The following is a 20436-nucleotide window of genomic DNA, read 5'->3' on the forward strand; positions in this document are numbered from 1 at the left end:
AAATCAGCCCTGAGTGCTCACTGGAAGGACAGATCCTGAAGCTGAGGCTCCAATCCTTTGGCCACCTCATGAGAAGAGAAGACTCCCTGGAAAAGACCCTGATGTTGGGAAAGATTGAGGGCACAAGAAGGGGACGACGGAGGACGAGATGGTTGGATAGTGTTCTCGAAGCTACCAGCATGAGTTTGATCAAACTGCGGGAGGCAGTGGAAGACAGGAATGCCTGGCGTGCTCTGGTCCGTGGGGTCACAAAGAGTCGGACATGACTAAACGACTAAACAACAACAACAACAACTGATCATGCATGGATGGAGGATAGGTGAGCATGGGAAAACTAGGCCACTGTACAAAGGGAAAAGTTGCAATTTATTGTTCTGCATGGGTACAGCTAAGAGTGGGGGGAGCAGGGAGGGACAGCTGCTCCCCCTAAATCAATAAAAATATATAGCTAATTGAGGTTCTGCCCCTTCCCAACAAAAATCCTTTCTACGCTACGCCCATGCTGTTCTGCTTTTGCTTCCGGCATTATTATTATTATTTATTGAATTTATATACCGCTCTATAGCCGGAGGTCTCAGGGGCGGTTCACAGAACAAAATCAAAAGACAAAACCACAAAACAATCAAAATAAAACCAACAAAAAACCACATTTTAACAGGGCATTGGATGTCAATCAATCAACCATGCGGCCCTCAGATGGCCGCATCTGTTATCATATTGATGCAGCGAGCTTTCCTAAGGATGCAAACTTCAGCTTGCTGACACATTCCAGGGAGTTATTGTGCCATCTCTCCCGGCGGCAAGCAGAGAATTCCTAGTAAAATTTTGTTGAGACACGGAAAGCAGCATTTTTCAGAATCCAGAGCAGCGCCTGTTCCCTGATGCTCCGTGATGCGCGTTCTCCCTTCTTGCAGCGCAAAATTTCGGTTTTATTCTTATTTCTTTGCAGAAGGCTCACAGAGCACAGCACAGACCGCCTGATTACGACCGCGTGCGGGCGAGCCCTTCGGAACGTGCCGCAGCCAATGAGAAGCGCGTTTCATATTGATGAGCCGCCGCCAGCCAATGAGGCGGCGAGCGAGAGTCGCCGAAGTCGAGAGGAGCGAGGCAAGGCGCGTCAGAACTTCTCTCCCTTTCGGAGGGCGCGTTGCTCTCTTGGGTCGCGTCCGGTGGATCGCCGGCCGGGGATCGCGCTGTCTTCGCATGTGATCCGCGTGAGCGGCGCTCCCCTCAATTAGGGGACGGGCTTTTAAGGCGCTGTCTCTGCTCAGGACTGAAGATCGCAGCTGCGGGATTGGAGAGCGGCCGGGTGGGGATCTCCCGGGGATCTCCATGCCCTGGCTATGGAGAAGGGGGCGCCCTGGGGAATCCTGCCTCGCCTGTGCGTGCTGTGCACGGCGCTGCTCGGGCAACTTTGGCCCTGCGGCGCCCACGGCAACTGGATGTGAGTAGAAGCGGGTGCCGAGCGGGATCCCTCTTCTCCCGGGGTCGGGGGTGGGGTGATCGAATTGGCTGCGCCTCTCCTGCCTTCGGGACAAATGTAAGCGGTTCTCAGCTCTGCAGAATGTCTCTCAAAGATAATAGAATCGTAGAGTTGGAAAGGGATCACGAGTATCATTAATCCAACACCTTGCAGTTCAGGAATATGCTGTTGTCCCATACGGGGATCGAACCTGCAACCTTGGCGGTGCTCAAACCAACGAAGTACGGTGCTCAAACCAACGAAGTTACCCAGCCGTTAACTCGATTCCGGGCTTTGGGCAGTTTTCACACGTGCGGGGTTTGAATCTCCCGGGTCTGTGCATAATAGAATGTCAGCTTTCCCGCACGACACGGAAGCGCCTTTCTTTTTCTTTTTGCACGTGCGGCTGTTTATAAGGAAAGCTCTTTGTTGGGTTGTCACGCGACTTTCAAACCTTCACCTGGTGAGCCAGGATGCTCATTCCCATATCAAATGCTGCCGCGTTAGTAAATCTCAAAGGGGCGGTTGCATGCATAGTCATTTATGCCGATCTAAAAGGAGCTGCTTTCCTAAGGAGGCTCCAAGAATCCGGGGAATCCTGTTGTCTTCTTGAGAGAAGGAACGCCAAGGCAGGATCTGTGCAAATGCTCCTGAAACACCTTTTTAAAGGTTCCTTTTTAAACTGGGAAATTTTAGTGCGCTATATATATATATATGGCAGAGACATTGCCTGTACATTTTCACTAGGGTTGCCATTTTCCCCATCAAATAACACATTGCAAACGTAGCAAAGGGAAAGGCTGATTTCATCCTTACAAGTTTCTAGGACGCCCTAGAAAGCGAACTTTTTCGATTCCTTTATTAAAAATAAATACAAACCTGCCTCCCCTTTTATAATATTCACAAATGGTGGCAGCAAAGTTTGCAGATCTATTTTGTGTGTGTTGTTTGAGAAGATCCTGAAACCCTGATTTGATTTGAAGGTACGAATCTGTTTGAAACTTGGTTACATGGTCTACAGTTTAGCATGCATTTATTTATATCCTATCTTTCCTCCAAGAAGCTGAAGGGTACATGCATGGTTCCCCCCCCCCATTTTATCCTCACAACAACCCTGCGAGGTAGGTTAGGCTAGGAAACGGTGGCCGGTCCAAAGAGTGAGTGAAGATTTAAAGCTGGTCTCCCAACGCTCTGAACACCAGATCACCCCTGGATGCTCTCACCCAGCATGGAATGGAGAAAGTGGACTGCGAAGCATTTGTCCCTTGCTCTGTAAATACTGGAAACCAGGGTTATCAAATAAGGCGGGGGGTGGGGGTGGAATCCAGCACACCAGTTACATGGCAACAGTAGTGGGTCAGTGTGGTGCAGTGGTTAAGAGCGGTAGTCTTGTAATCTGGGGAACCTCCACATGCAGCTGCTGGGTGACCTTGGGCCAGTCACACTTCTCTGAAGTCTCTCAGCCCCACTCACCTCACAGAGTGTTTGTTGTGGGGGAGGAAGAGATAGGAGAATGTTAGCCGCTTTGAGACTCCTTCAGGTAGTAATAAAGCGGGATATCAAATCCAAACTCTTCTTCTTCTTCTTGCTTCCCACATGCATTTGCTTGGGAAAGAGAATGCCTTTGGCCTCATCCCACAAGGTTTTTTTAGTTTGTGCTCAGAGGATGCGTTCTGTGAAACAATTCTCCTTTCACATTTGCAGAGATAATTTTGTGCTCAGGATCAGGCAAGGTGGAATCCTGCCTGGATATGTCTTGTGGTGATTAAATTAAACACACACACACACACACACACACACAAATGCCATGGGCTTGGGGTGTTTGCGGGAATGTCATTAACTGCAGATGTGATACAGGCTGTTACAATCCAGTAGTCTCTCATGAGTGTATTTTCCCAAGTGGCTCCAGGAATTGTGTTTGAATTATCTCATATCAGTACAGTGGTACCTCAGGTTACATACGCTTCAGGTTACATACGCTTCAGGTTACAGACTCCGCTAACCCAGAAATAGTACCTTGGGTTAAGAACTTTGCTTCAGGATAAGAACAGAAATTGTGCTCCGGCGGCACGGCAGCAGCAGGAGGCCCCATTAGCTAAAGTGGTGCTTCAGGTTAAGAACAGTTTCAGGTTAAGAACAGACCTCCGGAACGAAATAAGTACTTAACCCGAGGTACCACTGTATATCAAAAGGGGAAAGCTACATTGTACAATGAGATTTTTTAAATCGCCCTTTGTTTACTATGGGAATTTCCTCAGTGACATCTATCACCTACCATGGGACTGTTCAGTCCTCTTTCTGACTGTTGCCGAGTTAGAAGGCCACAGTGGGGAGCCTCTAGCCCAGCCTTCCCTAACACTGGGTCCCCAGATATTGTTGGACTACAACTCCCATCATCCCTGGTAGCTGAGGATGATGGGAGTTGTAGCCCAACACCACCACCCAAGTTTGAGAAAGGGTGCCTAGGACTTGGACCTCATTAGATTCTCTAGAACTCCTGTGGGGCCCTTTTGGCCAAGCTCACCTGCCCCACACCTGATGTCATATAAGGTAAAGAAAGAAAAACCGGGTCGCCTGATGTCATGGTGGCGCCAGGTGATTGACAGATGGGCGACTCCACCCAGCTGTCAAACCCTGCGCTCTGGGGATGTGGGAGATAGTGATCCCTCCTGCAGAATCCTCTCAGGCAACAGTCTTGCCCTGCCACAGAACTCCAAGATGCCTAGTACTAACCCCTCCCTCTCCTCTCCAGTCCTAGCTTATCCTCTGATTTCAGGTGCTTCTTGTTCCACACCTATTGCTGAGGAATGTTGCATTTGGAAGCATCATATAATGCTTTCAGAAGTGGCCAATAAAGATTACAAGGTATTCTGAGCATCACTTTTTTTTTAAGGGAAATGCCCAGATTTATTTATTTACCTTGGAAGTCAAACAGAATCCGTTCCAGAAGTCCGTTTGACTTCCAAAAGATTTGAAAACCAAATCACAGCTTCCGATTGGCTGCAAGAGGTTCCTGCAGCCAATCAGAAGCTGCGGAAGCCCCGTCGAACGTTCGGTTTCCAAAAGAACGTTCACAAACCGGACCAATCACTTCCGGGTTTGCGGCGTTCAGGAGCCAAAACGTCTGAGTTCCAAGGCGTTCCGGATCCAAGGTACAACTGTACTTGATTGATTGATTGATATACGACCCTTCATCATAAGATCTCAGGGCGGTTCAAAGATTAAAATGCAGGATAAAACAAGTAAATAAGTAAAACAAATCAACAAAATAATAACACCCCCCTTCCCACATCAGTCAGCCAAAGGCCTGATGAAGAGGAATGTTTTTGCCTGGTGCCTAAAAATATAGAATGAAGGCGCCTGGTGAACCGCCCTGGGAAGAGCACTCCATACGCAGGGAGCCACTACAGAAAAGGCCTGTTCTCATGGTGCCACCATCTAGACATCACGTGAGGAGGCTAAGGAAGAAGGGCATCAGGTGATGAATGCAGAGAGGCGGTCCTTGAGGTATTGTGGTCCTGAGCCACTTAAGGCTTTATAGGTCAAAACCAGCATTTTGAATTGGGCCCAGAAACTAATTGGTAGCCAGTGCAGTCGTTCCGGGATCAATGTAATATGACCTAACTGGTGACCATTGTTTACCATCCAGATGTTGAGGACCACAACTCAAATTGGTCTCAGCCAGCATGGCCAATGGTCCGGGATGATGGGGGTTGTAGTCCAGCGACATCCGAAGGACACAGCTTTGGCTACTCCCTCTGTGGGTCTTCTGTGAATTTGTGTTCCTTTGACCCTCTGGTGTTTTGATAGTCCTTTCGCATCGCTGGGTTGTTTGAGCCGCGGCTCCTCTTTCCTGATTTGGCCGCTCTCGTCTTACCTGTGTCAAATGAAATGTCCGGTGCTTGGGTCTCACCCCAGGGGCTGCTTTTTCAGGTGGCTGGGCATGGCCTCCTTCGGTGTCCCCGAGAAACTGGGCTGCGCCAACTTGCCTCTGAACGGCCGTCAAAAGGACCTGTGCAAGAAGCAGCCCAACCTCCTGCCCAGCATCCGCGAAGGAGCCCGCCTGGGGATTGAGGAGTGCCAGAGCCAGTTCAAACACGAGCGCTGGAACTGCCTCCTGCCACTTGAGACGGCTTCTACGGCTTCCAACCCTTCGCCCATCTCTGCGGCTCCTGCTTCCTCCGGCTTTGGCTATGAACTGAGCAGCGGTAGGTCCTCTGGTTGGGAGGAGTGGGAAAGTGGCGGGTTTGAGACGCACCATCTCACGTCCCATCCATGCAATGCACATTAGAAATTAGCCGGGTGCCTTTTGCGACTGGCGCAGGGCCAATTGTGACCATGTAGAGACCATGTGGCAAAGGTTCCCCATCCTTGCCCTAATTCAAAGGTAGCCAACATGTGCCTTCCAAATGTTGGTGGTCTACAATTCGTGTCTTCCCCAACCAGCAGAACCAGTGGTCATTGTTGTTGCAACATCTTGAGGTAAAGGCTCCCTGGATGGTTAAGTCCAGTCAAAGGCGACTATGGTGTTGTGGCGCTCATCTCGCTTTCAGGCCAAGGGAGCCGGCATTTGTCCACAGACAGCTTTCCGGGTCATGTGACCAGCATGACTAGACCACTTCTGGCGCAAAGGAAACCAGAGCGCACAGAAATGCCGCTTAACTTCCCGCCACAGTGGTTCCTATTTATCTACTTGCACTGGTGTGCTTTCGAGCTGCTAGGTTGGCAGGAGCTGGGACAGAGCAACGGGAGCTCACCCCGTCATGGGGATTTGAATCACCAACCTTCCGATTGGGAAGCCCAAGAGGCTCAGTGGTTTAGACCACAGCGCCACCCGCGTCCCTCCTAGAGAACACCAACCTGGTGACTGCTGCCCTAAGTTATGTGATCTCGGTACACTGGCCCCAATCCAAAGCAAGCTGGTAACACTGAAGTCCCTTTGAACTCCGTTGCAACTAAATTGCCCTGTTGATTTCAGCTGGACGTAAACTGAATGAATTTCCCCCAGGAGGGGAGCCAAGATTTCTCTCTCTCCTGCTGGCTTAATGGGAGCGGGCACCATTCTGGCCACAAGATCATGCTGCCAACCTTTTTGAGTGATGTTTCGAAGAGTGGTACCCTCCTATCTGAGATGGCCGGCCTCTTCCACCAAGTGTGCAGCTTTGGGAGGGAGGCACATGAGGCGGTGAGGGTGGAAGGGGAAAGCTGCCTAGCCCTCCAGATCAGTCGAATCCAACCCTGGCGATCAGTGGGGTGACAGACATCGCAGCCAGATCGCCCTCACATCCTAGAGATTGAATTCAAAACCCTTAGCAGCGCAGCCGACAAAACCTGTTTCCCTTTGGGGTTGGGAATTCCACCCTCGTTCGGTCAGGATGCTCCGTATTTACAACAGCTTTCAATCCCCACCTACGCAGAGCTCTTTCCCTTGCAAGATTTAACGTCTTGCCGCCAGCAGGTAGATTTTCGACAATCCCATCCTCTGAAAGTCACTGCCCTTGTGGCACAAAACAGGTTGAATCCCTCACACGTGTTTTATTTTATTTCCCAGTTTATGCAAAAAACATATGATAAATATTTGGCCCCCTTTTTGAAGGAGGGGATTTATCGACTCTTCCAGGGTGTCTTATCTGCTGAGCAATTGTAGAAATGACATTGTGGAGAATGTGGCAAGATTTTTGAGTGACGCCGCGAAATTATGCCACCATAGGTCCCAAGAGCCATTTTCGTATCTCATGGTGCCTGTACAGTTTCATCCTAAAGTATCTCCTATGTTTCGTTAACTGTGTTGTGTTCTGATCATGTACAGTCGCACCTTGGTTGACGAACGCTTTGCGAGTCGAACATTTTGGCTTCCAAACACCACAAACCCAGAAGTGAGTGTTCCGGTTTGCGAACGTTCTTTGGAACCCAAACATCCGGCACGGCTTACGTGGCTTCTAATTGGCTGCAGGAGCTTCCTGCAACCAATCGGAAGCCGTGCCTTGGTTTCCGAACATTTTTAAAGTCGAATGGACTTCCGGAACAGATTCCGTTTGACTTCCGAGGTACGACTGTATATGAAGCACTTTTACTATGCCGATAAAGGAGATTGATTGAATGACTGTGTCCTTCTGCAGGTACCAAAGAAACAGCGTTCATCTCAGCGGTGACAGCAGCGGGCCTTGTGCATTCCATAACTCATTCGTGCAGCGTGGGGAACATGACCGACTGCGCATGTGACCCCAAGCTACAGAGCGGCGGCTCGGCCAGCGAAGGCTGGCACTGGGGCGGCTGCTCCGATGACATCCAGTATGGAATGTGGCTGAGCAGAAAGTTTTTAGACGGCCCTGCGGAAAACGTCACAGGGAAAGATGGCAGCAGGCTGCTAGCCATGAACCTGCATAACAACGAAGCTGGAAGACTGGTATGGATTTGTCCTCCCATTCCACTTCTTTCCCTGTAATATGTAGCCAATGAATGGTAGAGGGAGACACAGTTTCCTGGCTGCTTCCCCATGTCCCTGGCCTGAAGCCACTATGCCCCAAGATCTTCCATCTCTTTGACCTGCACACAAAAAGATAGCTTCCTCCAATTATGCATTCCCTGTGTGGAGCTTTTCTTTAAGAAACCTGCATGTTTTAAATGTGAAGGTTGAAAACTTGTCTTTCCCCACCGTTGCATTTCAGTCTGAATGGTGCTGCTGTCTGACAAATTCTGGGCCGTGCACAAAGTGGCTTGTTTATTATGGGGTAGATCCAGGCCTCGCGGGTGGCGCTGTGGTTTAAACCACAGACCCTAGGACTTGCCGATCAGGAGGTCGGCGTTTCAAATCCCCGTGACGGGGTGCGCTCCCGTTGCTCGGTCCCTGCTCCTGCCAACTTAGCAGTTTGAAAGCACGCCAACGTGCAAGTAGATAAATAGGTACCGCTCCAGCGGGAAGGTAAACGGCATTTCCATGCACTGCTCTGGTTTGCCAGAAGCTGCTTAGTCATGCTGTACATGACCTGGAAGCTGTACGCCGGCTCCCTCGGCCAATAAAGTGAGATGAGCACCGCAACCCCAGAGTTGGCCACGACTGGACCTAATGGTCAGGGGTCCCTTTACCTTTAGATCCAGGCCTATGCAGAGTTGTGTTCACGCGGTTTTTCAGCGGTTCCTCCTTCCCTCTGCAGCCTGCTAAAAAAACTACTCCAGAAAGTTGGGGAACACTCTTGAGCTGCCTGGGAGGGCAAGTGTTGGGGGTTGCAGATGGAATTTGTGAAAATCACTTCTCCCCACCCTTATCCAGGAACCTCGGATGAACCTCTGGGCCTGCTGTGAGCAGAAAGAGCCTGTTCATTCATGGAGGGGCATGTCTGGATCCAAACCTGTATTTTTATCCTGTCCACCCTCAGGTTGTTCAAAATAACTGCCCACCACCTCTTGTGTCTTCCTTATCCTGTGTTATCTTCACAGCAACTAGCTGCGAAGTAAGTTAAAGTGAGACTTGTCCAGGGTCACTTAGTGAACATCACAACCAAGCCCAAGACTAACTACTAAACTCTCTAGTTTTTAGAGACCCAGGATTTGCTGCAGAAGGTATGACTTCTAAGCCGCATCCTACCACCACCGCTGCAGGAATTAAAACAAAAATATATATTCCAATATATTCCAATAATGGAGCTCAGATCAATACTGGACTCGGATTTTGCAAGCTCTTAATTGTCAGGGGTGCTATTTCAAGTTGGGGCTTGGGTTAGCAATGATTTCAGTAGAGGACAAGATTCTCGGGAAAAGCATGGTTCTCGTGGTTCAGGTGCACATATCAGCTGCTCTGCCATAAATATAGGTATATACAGTGGCAACATACCCTTCAGGTTAAAGACGCTTCAGGTTACAGACTCCGCTAACCCAGAAATAGTACCTCAGGTTAAGAACTTTGCTTCAGGATGAGAACAGAAATCGCACAGTGGCAGCGGGAGGCCCCATTAGCTAAAGTGGTGCTTCAGGTTAAGAACAGTTTCAGGTTAAGAACGGACCTCCAGAACTAATTAAGTACTTAACCCGAGGTACCACTGTATATATAATCTTGTGCTTATTCAGATGCTTACACAGATTGATGTGCCATTTTTAAGAACTTGAGAGGTGCACTTGGGCAGAGGAAAAAGGAATTACTGTGTATAGGTGGGGAAGACAAGTATTTGTGTTTTGGAGAGAAAAGCACGTGTGTCTCTGGTATCTATACGTGCTGAGAGTGTAAGAGTGAGACTGGCATGCCCGCCTTACATATTTTTCCTGGTCCAGGAGGAATGCTTTTTTTTTGTTGCTCTTACACAAACAAAAACAACAATAACAATTGTGTTACTGCCCATGTGCAAAGTCAATTTTGTGTTATCTCCACAATCGAAGCCAGCAGGACATAGGTGATTCCCCGTGGCAAGTATGAGGTTGTCTGACGATGGGGCAGCAGCAACGATGACGCTGTCTCTAATTTTGAGTTATGCAACTCTGCCATCACCACGGCAGCCGTGTTGTGTTATGCCACAACCCCATAACAACCATTCTGTGAATCGCCCCCGAGATCTTTTCACGAAGGGCAGTATTTAAATTTTGACAACAATTAATAGCAGCAACAATAATAACAGTAATAATAGGCTTTTTTATTATTTTTGTGACTACTGCCCCACAGCTCTTTCTCAAAATTTGAAATTTGCCGACTGGTCCTAAAAGGCGGGCAACCTTTGCCATAGCTGAAGAGACTGGGTGTAGTTCTGTTTTGAGAAACAGCTTGGCTCTTCGGCTGCAAAAATTATTGCAATGAAAGCAAGAACCTGAGCTCTAGTTGTGCATATGGCTCTCTCTCACTTACATGTCTGCTTTTTTGTTCTTTAATCTCTGGCCTCATTTCTGAGAAGCAAACGACTCCCAAATGGAAGATGTTTAAACATTTTGGGCATTGACATTTCATAGCCTTAGAAGCACAGAATCTGTTGCTCGGTAGTTAACAAATGAGCGGAACGTCGCTTGATTGATTTGGTCTCAACTTTTCCCCAGGCCGTCGCAAAGCTGATGACGGTGGATTGCCGTTGCCACGGAGTCTCGGGCTCCTGCGCTCTCAAGACGTGCTGGAAGACGATGTCCTCCTTTGCAGAGATTGGCAGTTTTTTGAAAGAGAAGTACGAAAGCAGCATCCAGATTTCCGAGAGGGCGAGAAGAAAGATACGCAGGAAAGACAAAAGGCAGCGGAAGATACCAATCCGCAAAGAAGATCTGCTGTACATCCACAAGTCCCCCAACTACTGCGTTGAAGATCCCAAACTGGGAGTCCCCGGGACGCAAGGAAGAGAATGCAACCGTACTTCCGAGGGGCCGGATGGATGCAACCTCCTGTGCTGCGGCCGCGGTTACAACACACATGTTGTCAGGCAAGTGGAGAGATGCGATTGCAAGTTTGTTTGGTGTTGTTACGTACGCTGCAGAAGATGCGAGACCATGACTGATGTCCATACTTGCAAGTGAAACCGTGCTTGCCCTGAAAATAGATGACGAGAGAAAAACCCTGAGAAGTAGCCTTCTCATCGTCCTGCTGAGGAGGCGTCTTGAGATGAAGAGCCTCGAGGGCCAAAGGTGTTGGTTTGTATCGAAAGGGCAGCTCGGAATTAGCAGAGGCCCCATTTAAAACTAATAGTAGTGGAGACCTGGATCATCTGAAGAATTTTGCCTAGCTGGGTGGCCTACTGGAGCGACTCATGTCCCTGATCGCCATGAATAGTCAGTATTTTGATCATTGAAGTCGAGATGGACACGTCTTTGCCAACGCAGGACACGCACAGATCTCAAGGCAGCCAGAAGAGCTTAAATGAAACATTTGGAGGCTACAATGATGCCTGGTACGAGATAAGCTGATCCCATGTATTAAGAGTACTCTGTTTATTGAGACCTCTGGGAGCAAAGGATTACCAGCAGTTGTACGGCTGTTTGCTTAGCTAGTCAGATGTTAAGGGTAAGACTGAGATGTTCATCAGTTAACCGAGCCGAGTCTAAAATGGGTTGAATAGCTTTCTTGGGCAGATCTGGACCTTGGCGTTGGGATTACACGCCAGTTAAAGTGAAATGATGTGTAGCTGCGACCTCCTGGTGGTTTTTTAAAATTTTAGTTGTGTCTTCTCCAGTGCCATTAAAAGCTTCATTGAGGAAAAGGGAGAGACATGGAGCAGCTTTGTAGGAATGTTGTTGTGTCGTCGCTTAAGGCATTCGCATTCCTCCCCCCCCCCCAAATTATGCTGTTTATTTTTGTTTTGTGATGCTCCATTCTTTTTATGAAAATGTCTCCCATATGCAATTGCTAAACACACCTGTCTGTGATTATAACACACCAGTGTGCTATGAAAACTGTGGTGTGCGTGTCAGCGAATTTGACGCATGCTCCATTGACCGGAGGATCATCAATCCATGATGGATGGATGCATTGTCTTCCTCACATTAGCTGCAGGACTGCTGCCAGCTCAGCTTATTAAGAAGGGTAGATAAATCCTAGAAAAGATATTGCTCCCTTTAGATCTTTTGGGCCACCCTGCAATAAAAGAGGCATTTATTCCGATCAGGTTAATCAATTATCTTGTTTCTTTGGCACAGTCATCGTTTCCTAGTCATTGCAAGTATGGTCAGTCAAAAGTGGTTTGCCAGCTTGGGTGGAGGAAGGAAGGGGGTGACTTGGAGGTCATTGTGGTGCAAATGCACTACCAGGAGTATTGGATCAACTCCTTTGGTGTCTTTGCACAACAATGACCTCGCCACCACCTCATCCCTTCCTCTTGCGCCGAAAGCCACTTCTGTGGCCAATGTTGATAAACCGATAAGCTTTGAGTCTGGATCTACTAGATGGCACTGGAGCTCCGTCCAATAAAATTTTTAATCTGTAGATTTAGTCATATACTGTAGTTGATGTAAGGAAAAAAATAGGCTTTGCAAACTTAAGAACTTGCTTGCAAATTTTGGGCAATGTTGGCTATTCAATGAACATGCATCCTGATTTGTTTGCACAGAGGTTAGATGACATTGTGTCGCAGCAAACATTGTCCCATACTTTCTATCGAGTGCCTTTTCCTGTCACTTTCCTTATTGCAAAAAGTCTGTTCTGTTGGGGGAATGGCTTTTGTTGCAGCAAACCTTCCAGTCAGCTATAATGGCACAGCCTGAATTTGCCAGTTTGTGGTGGAATCCCACCCCCAAATAGCAACAGTCTGGAATTGCCTCAAGTCCTGTTGAAGTTAGAGGGGTGAGCTCCTGAGTAGACATACAGGATTGCACTGTTAATATGTTTGCTTAAATTATGCTTTCTGGAATTTTCTAAGAGAACACTGGACCAACCTTTAATGGCCTCACTTTCAACACAACTCTTAAAACAGAGGCTCCTTATAAGAAAGGTAAGAGAGGAACACAAAATTATCCTCTAGATTTAGTTTTTCAGGTGTTTGCTGATGTGCCTTTGGTCTTATAGGAAGAAATGTCTTAGAATCATAGAATTGTAGAGTTGGAAGGGACCACAAGGGTCATCTAGTCCAGCCCCCTGCAATACAGGAATATTTTGCCCAACAGGGCTAGAACCCACAACCCTAAGATTAAGACTCTCTTGCTCTGCCATCTGAGCTACTAAGGTAGATCAACTCTTTTAATCTGGTTCACCAACCTACTGATTCTAAATTACCTTGGCTCTTAATTACCTTGGCTCTTCTAGCTTATCCAATATGGATAGCTTGAGGCTGTTATCCCATTTACTTGGAAGTAAGGCCCATTCTGATTTGTTGTTGTTGTTTAGTCGTGTCTGCCTCTTCGTGACCCCGTGGACCAGAGCACGCCAGGCACTCCTTCTTCTTGTGTCCTCCATCTTTCCCAGCATCAGGGTCTTTTCCAGGGAGTCTTCTCTTCTCATTAGGTGGCCAAAGTACTGGAGCCTTAGCTTCAGGATCTGTCTTTCCAGTGAGCACTCAGGGCTGATTTCCTTCAGAATGGATCGGTTTGATCTTCTTGCAGTCCATGGGACTCTCAAGAGTCTCCTCCAGCACCATAATTCAAAAGCATCCATTCTGATTAGTCATGGGTAAAGTTGTGCTGTGAAAAAAGGCAAGTCAAGGCGTTCCTGCTTTGTGAATGGTGCCATTGTTTCTAAGGACATTGTCCAACTGGAGCATGTCTTGCCAATCAAGGTCGGCGGTTCGAATCCGCGCAACGGGGAGCATGTCTACAGGAGGGTTGACCTGGTGAGGGATCTGGAAACCAAGTTCTGTGTGCAATGCTTGAAAGAGTTGGGTATGTTTTGCCTGAAGGAGTGATGATTAAGTTCAAGCCTTCAAATATCTGAAGGCATGTCATACAGGAGACAGAACAGGCTTCCTCTCCACTGTTCCAAAGGATGGGACTAGGACCAGCAGTGAGATTGCAGGGAAGGAAATTTCGGCTAAAGTTTTTAAGGGAAGGCTTTCTTAAGAGCCATTCAATAGCAGAATATGCAGTCTCAGACAGTTGTGGGCTGTCCATTGCTGGAGGCGTTCAGGCAGAGGTTCAAGCAAAGGTTTATGCTGTTGTTTGATCCTGCACTGCAGATCTTGTCTGGACCAGATAACCTCTATGTATCATAGAATCATCACCAATGAACAACAGTAGGTTAATCTGTTGCACAGCAGGAGCAGCTCTGAATTGAATTTTAAAATTCAGTGAGATGGCGTGGGACTTTTCTCTAAAAACAGCAGAAAATCTGACTGTATAGGTCTGTTGTGCATGCTTTCCTGGATCATGGCTTCTGGTTGTTATGGGGAGATGTGTGAGGGAAAAGTGTTTAATTCTCAGGTGGTGAACTTTTTGGCTCTGCAGATTCTTACTGGATCAAAGTTCACAGGTGGACAGGGCTGCCCACCCGTTAACACATGACCTCACATTGATGTCAGGTAGTTGGGTGCTTTGAAGTCCCAAAGTTAGGACTTCAAAGCACCGTGCAGGATTTGCAAAAGAGCTTTGCATGGTGTTTTCAAGCTCCTCGAACGTCACCTTTACCTGTTAGCCGATGGGCAGCAGTTCCAAAACCTACTGCTTGCAGACATCAGCTACTACGGGAGCAAGGGCCACCTAGGAAACCTGTTTGCCAATGCACAATTGGCTTGCTCTAAGGCTCCTGATGGTGCACTGAAAGCCACATTGCTACCTGCTACAACCTGATGTCACATATGTTGGGGGGGGGGGCAAGTGAGCGTGGATCGAGGAAGACAGTCTTGCGCTCCAAATTTGAATCCCTGTTGGGCCACCCTGCTTTAATGGCTAGTGGTCCCCTTCCATCTTCCATAGCTGGCAGCAGACTGCCCTGTTTGGTGTCATACATTGGCCTGTTTTGCTGGATCATGGGCGGTTTCGTGGAAACATCTCATTGATTTGAATGGACTTATTTGCATCTGGTTATAATCTCTCAACTGGTTATCTTTTATGCCGGCTTAGCCACTCAGCTTGGCTCATATATCTACTTAGCAGCCTGAGCAGCCTTTTGTCAACATCAGCACTATTGACGGGAAGAAATGCTGGCGGAATTGGGCAAGCCTCGAGTTTCAGCTCAAAAGCAGAATTTTTATTAGCTCTTGCAGATCTTGCTTTGCAGCCACTGTGTGGTACATAAAACCCTAAATGCTATGCACATGTGGGTTGGCTTCCTGGAACTGCTGGAATACATATGCACATGAAACCCACTACTTAACCCAGCTCATTCCTATGCTTGCTTGTTCTGATCCTATCGAGTTCAGTGGTTTTGACTCCCAGCTAAGCATGCATAGGGGTGGCAGCCTCAACAGTATCTTTCGGGACTGATTATACTTCTGCAAAAATGAAGGGTGATGTCATGGTAATTATTATGTAAATGGAAGCTTTGAAGGAAAGCATCTGTGCTTAAATGTCTTGTATTTTTGATACGACTAGAAGTTTATATAGTGCATGTATTTAAGTTATGCGTGTTTGCATCCAATGTTTTATTTAAGCCTGTTAAATTTCTAGAACTGAGATAAGCTTTGGTTGGTTTTTTGTGCATGGCTTCTCAGCAGCAAGTCTGAGATCAATGAGACTTCTTCCCATGCAAGTGTGTGTAGAACTGGCAGTGTGGTTATAGGGTTGGATCCAGAACTAATCATGCTTAGACTGAAATCGGTGGGAACTTAACCACAACCAACTTAGATCCCATTGATTCCAGTGGTTTCTGCCTGAAGCATGGTTAGATCTGGATCCTACCCCTTCGCCTTTGATGGAGACAAGCTTAATCTTCCCCATTTGGTAAGGCGGTTTTTAGATCTTTTATAACTCATCACATGGGTTTGAGAGCAGAGATGCAGGCAGCTCACGTGGCATCTGCACAGACAGAGGCTCAACGGGAGAATGAGTAAGATTATTGCAGGTGGAGCAACTGAACGGGGTAGCCAAGCAACTTCCATCTAATATGCTTAATTTTTTAAGGTGCTGTATTTCATTGCTTTATACTTAAAACATGACCATGTTCTTTGCTAGACTACAGTAAATTGCTAAGAAGAAGGGAGAAAAAACATGGTATGAACAGGTTAAAACAGTAAAGCAGCTCAGATTCCAGTCACCAGCTCTTGGTTTGGAAAGTTGGGTGGCTCTTCTGAACTATTTTAAGTCATAATTATCAGTATTGCTTTAATATCTTTAGTGCAAACAATATTTGATTAGTCCAACTGCAACTCTCAGTAACCAAGTCAACTGCAGAGCAAGAGAGTCTTAATCTTAGGGTTGTGGGTTCTAGCCCTGTTGGGCAAAATATTCCTGTATTGCAGGGGGCTGGACTAGATGACCCTTGTGGTCCCTTCCAACTCTACAATTCTATGATTCTAAGACATTTCTTCCTATAAGACCAAAGGCACATCAGCAAACACCTGAAAAACTAAATCTAGAGGATAATTTTGTGTTCCTCTCTTACCTTTCTTATAAGGAGCCTCTGTTTTAAGAGTTGTGTTGAAAGTGAGGCCATTAAAGGTTGGTCCAGTGTTCTCTTAGAAAATTCCAGAAAGCATAATTTAAGCAAACATATTAACAGTGCAATCCTGTATGTCTACTCAGGAGCTCACCCCTCTAACTTCTTTCACCTTCGTTAACTGAATAAAAAGTTATTTATTGTTACATATGCATCACTCTTGAAGTCCAAGCCTTAGGCAGGGCCATCTGCAAGGGGGACACCTACACATATAGGCTTTCCCTACACCCTGAAACCCTAGTTGGTTCCAGAACGCAGGGAGGTTTTGTGGCACTCAAAAAACCTATGCTCAGAAGGAATTCCCTGGCAGATGTCCACAGCTAGCATGCTTTGCACAATGTAAGCATGAAGCAGCTACAGTGTGGCTTTCATACTTCCTGATCCCAGGGATCAACGTCCAAGAGATTGCAAGTATCAAACTCCCTGTTCAAAGAGATTGTGTGGATTCTCAGCAGAGCTGCAGCCAATCAGGGCTTCCTGCTTTTAATGTAGGGGGATAGATGCTTGGGTTTGTCACATTTGTGCTTCACCTTTCTAAGGCAGGCTTTCAGCATCTTTGTACACCAAGTAAAAACATGGGCTTCTGGTGGAGCCCATAAAACTTTTGGTCGTGGGTTTTAAAAACTTTTATTTGATGAAAAAATATAATACTCGGAAATGTGGTTTTATTTCTTCTGAACATGAACAACAAATCTGCATGGTATTTACAAATAATTGCCTTGACTGTTGAGGGTGCATTTTATTGCTAGACTACAGTAAATTGCTAAGAAGAAGGGAGAAAAAACATGGTATGAACAGGTTAAAACAGTAAAGCAGCTCAGATTCCAGTCACCAGCTCTTGGTTTGGAAAGTTGGGTGGCTCTTCTGAACTATTTTAAGTCATAATTATCAGTATTGCTTTAATATCTTTAGTGCAAACAATATTTGATTAGTCCAACTGCAACTCTCAGTAACCAAGTCAACTGCTTGGTTTTAAAATGCTCCTACTGTCGGGGCGGGGAAGGTTGGCTAACCCTATCTGCCAACACAGCGCAGACTTGACAAGACTGTACACAGAAGTATAACTCGATCCCCTACAGCAAACACACCATCAAAATTATATTACACTTTGATAAGGTCTCTAAGACCAGTGGAGAGACGGGACGGTAGTTGTAGCTGAATTACATCTGAAGGGCTGCAGGTTCACTGCCTCTGAGTTGGGTACAAGTAAAAAACCCCCCCAAATTGGAACCCCAATGGAGGACTGCAGAAATTAGCACCACTGCAGCCCCCCCCCCAACTACTAAGAACCCAAATGGCCTGAGTCACTTTTAGGAACACTGGGCCCACAGTTCTCATCAAGTACCAGCAAGTTGTGGAAGAAGCTTGCCTTTCTGCTTCCTGGAGGTGGTTTTTTGTGGAGGGGGGTGCAACAAGCGGTCTGTGGATTCTAGCGATTGCCAGAGGTGTGCACTGTGCATGTAGAGCCCTTTAGAGCCTAGTCGCAAAAAATGTGGCACATGGATTTTCCAAACCATCAGTACCTATAGGATGCACACACCTGCCATGTGGAAGATGGCGGGGGCAAGGGGGGATGAAATGCACCGTAAATGAACATCAAATATCCTTAAAGATGTGGTCTGCCCTTTTAAACCCTATCATTAAAACGGGATATTCAATTGGCAACATTTTCAGTCCTATAATATAGATGTGCTCCATAAGAGTTCCCTTCCCCAAAATATTCAACCCCTTTCCTCAATTTTTTTACTTCTAGGATAGGTAGCGAAACTGCCCAGGTAGGCTGATGCGTGCTGAGTTTAATTCCTAATAGAAATTAAGTCTACTTTTTAACATGCAATTGCTTGCTTCCAGAATAACACTAACTGCCAATGGTGGGTTTCTCTCCAATACTACCTAAAGCAACTGGCGCGGTTGGTGGTTTATAGAACTTTAAAAGATGTCTAGCTGAACACACACAGACACAAAGCAACTATATTATCCTGCTCTATTAGCAGTATGTCTTGCTAACCAGAAGCATGGGCCACAGATAATCTAACAATAGCAACGAACGCAATGATATAACATTGGTTTTCATTTTAAAAGGGTTTAATTGTGCTTCTTATAGCAGCCTACAATTTTGTATTCAACACTCAACCTTCACCTATCTGAAGGTTTGAAAAGGAGTAGAGATCACAGAAGAATGCTGCTTTCAAAGAGGCAGAGCATAAATATAAGTTCGCATTTTTGGCTAAGGTTGGCATATCCCACTAGATATGCACTTGCAGCCAACGTCACCATTGTTTGAGCAAACTACAACATAGCTCAGGATCAGTTCAGTTATTTATTGGGTACATTTAATGGCCTATGCTGGTAGTTCTAAAAGAGGTTTACCATAAAATAACCTGAACATTGTGCTTTGGGGGGGAGGGGGAGTAAAAGAAAAGCAAGTAAGGATAGGAGGAAGATGCTTAGAAAGAGTAATTTCCTCGGTCTGGGCCTATGTACACATTTACACCAAAAGAAGGATCTCTGTTTTGACAATAAATAAATCGGATTTTCAAAAATGTCAATGTCCATGCACATTCTTAGGTGGAAACATGCTTGGAGAGTATTTACATGGGGCCCAATCTGGCCGGATAAATCCCTGCACAAGCCCCATTTAAAAATGAATTGCGCGATTCACCATGCTCGTTTGCTCAGCTCCCATTCATTTTTATGGGTCTTGAGCGAGATACTAGCCTGGATGGGATGTGCCCATACATAGTAATTCTTCTTCCTCCATACAGAGTATTCTCTACCCAACAGCAGCAGAAAGTGCATTTCCCCTCCAATGTCCTTTCGCACTGTAAATGTCCATTTGACGATGCCTTCAGTCCAGTTTCTGTGGAATGCAGCCTTCCATCTCCACGACCTCTGGCCATCCTTCATACTTGTTTGTGTCTTTGTTGTTCTTAATATGCTGCAAACGGGGGGTGGGGTGACAATTGCAACAGTCAAAATACTAAAGTGATAATTGGCTTTCAGCATACATTTACGAAATAAAAACTTTTTTACATACCTCGGGTTAAGAACTTAATTCGTTCTGGAGGTCTGTTCTTAAGCTGAAACTGTTCTTAACCTGAAGCACAGCTTTAGCTAATGGGGCCTCCTGCTGCCACCACACGATTTCTGTTCTTATCCTGAAGCAAAGTTCTTAACCTGAGGTTCTATTTCTGGGTTAGTGGAGTCTGTAACCCGAAGCGTCTGTAACCCAAGGTACAACTGTAGTCTCCTTTCATCTACTGTGATCTTGCAAATATATACATAACCAGGTATGTCACAGTTGGTTTAATAAGCCTTACTCTACTTCCTGTAGAATAGTCCCAACATGTTTGGAAGTGAGCTAGTAAGACAGTAAGACACCTAGTTAAGCTATCCTTGGTCAAAAGCTAAACACTTACAGTGGTACTTTGGGTTACAGATGCTTCAGGTTACAGACTCTGCTAACCCAGAAATAGTACCTCGGGTTAAGAACTTTGCTTCAGGATGAGAACAGAATTTGTGTTCCAGTGGTGCGGCAGCAGCAGGAGGCCCCATTAGCTAAAGTGGTGCTTCAGGTTAAGAACAGCTTCAGGTTAAGAATGGACCTCCGGAACGAATTAAGTTCTTAACCCAAGGTACCACTGTATTTTTAAAATCTATATTCTAGCCTTCCATTTTGTTTTTTAATAAAATGATAAAGAAGCAATCATGGAGCAAACACTTTAACTTGCTGATGTGCCTAAAACATGAAAGGCAGAGGCTTTTGGAAACTTGTGTGTAACAGAACTGAATTAAACGTTCCAATTGCACCAAATGAAAGGGAAAATTCAAATCAATGCAGATGTATAACAGCAGTTGCAAGTTTGCATATATTTCTACAGCTGCAATACAGAAGAGGAGGAATGTGCTCTGAGGCTAATTTTCAGAACCCGTTAAAAGCAATGCAGATATGATCTAGGAAATGCAGAAACCGTGAGTGTTATCTGAGATGTTC

At 46.3% G+C, this 20436-nt stretch overlaps 2 protein-coding genes across 7 annotated transcripts in view; one reads left to right on the plus strand and one right to left on the minus strand.

Annotated features, from left to right (window-relative positions):
- The first annotated feature begins 1149 nt into the window (after nucleotides 1-1149).
- Nucleotides 1150-11622, plus strand: WNT16 (Wnt family member 16). Of its 3 annotated transcripts, none has more exons than XM_083699429.1 (4): nucleotides 1150-1444; nucleotides 5381-5670; nucleotides 7582-7868; nucleotides 10478-11622. In XM_083699429.1, exons 1-4 carry the CDS (start codon nucleotides 1344-1346, stop codon nucleotides 10940-10942), a joined length of 1143 nt encoding a protein of 380 aa, XP_083555555.1. In that variant the 5' UTR covers nucleotides 1150-1343; the 3' UTR covers nucleotides 10943-11622. The 3 variants fall into 3 exon arrangements, with proteins under 3 accessions (XP_083555555.1, XP_083555556.1, XP_083555557.1); XM_083699430.1 differs by having other exon boundaries at nucleotides 5396-5670; XM_083699431.1 differs by lacking the exon at nucleotides 1150-1444 and adding an exon at nucleotides 3739-4327.
- A 5465-nt stretch (nucleotides 11623-17087) lies between these two features.
- Nucleotides 17088-20436, minus strand: part of FAM3C (FAM3 metabolism regulating signaling molecule C) — a 36177-nt gene continuing 32828 nt past the window's right edge. For all 4 annotated transcript variants that reach the window (XM_083699497.1, XM_083699496.1, XM_083699495.1 and 1 more), the window contains exon 10: nucleotides 17088-19380. In XM_083699497.1, coding sequence (XP_083555623.1) covers nucleotides 19291-19380 — 90 coding nt within the window. In that variant the 3' untranslated portion in view covers nucleotides 17088-19290. The remainder of the gene's footprint in view (nucleotides 19381-20436) is intronic.

The sequence above is a fragment of the Podarcis gaigeae genome, assembly GCF_964106915.1.
Source record: "Podarcis gaigeae genome assembly, chromosome: 10".
NCBI lineage: Eukaryota > Metazoa > Chordata > Lepidosauria > Squamata > Lacertidae > Podarcis > Podarcis gaigeae.

Excerpts from the sequence above, each read along its gene's own strand:
- WNT16 (XM_083699429.1), top strand. The coding sequence starts at position 1,344 with ATGGAGAAGGGGGCGCCCTGGGGAATCCTGCCTCGCCTGTGCGTGCTG. Across the intron at positions 5,671-7,581 it reads TGGCTATGAACTGAGCAGCG|GTACCAAAGAAACAGCGTTC; the intron begins GTAGGTCCTCTG and ends GTCCTTCTGCAG. Across the intron at positions 7,869-10,477 it reads ACAACGAAGCTGGAAGACTG|GCCGTCGCAAAGCTGATGAC; the intron begins GTATGGATTTGT and ends ACTTTTCCCCAG.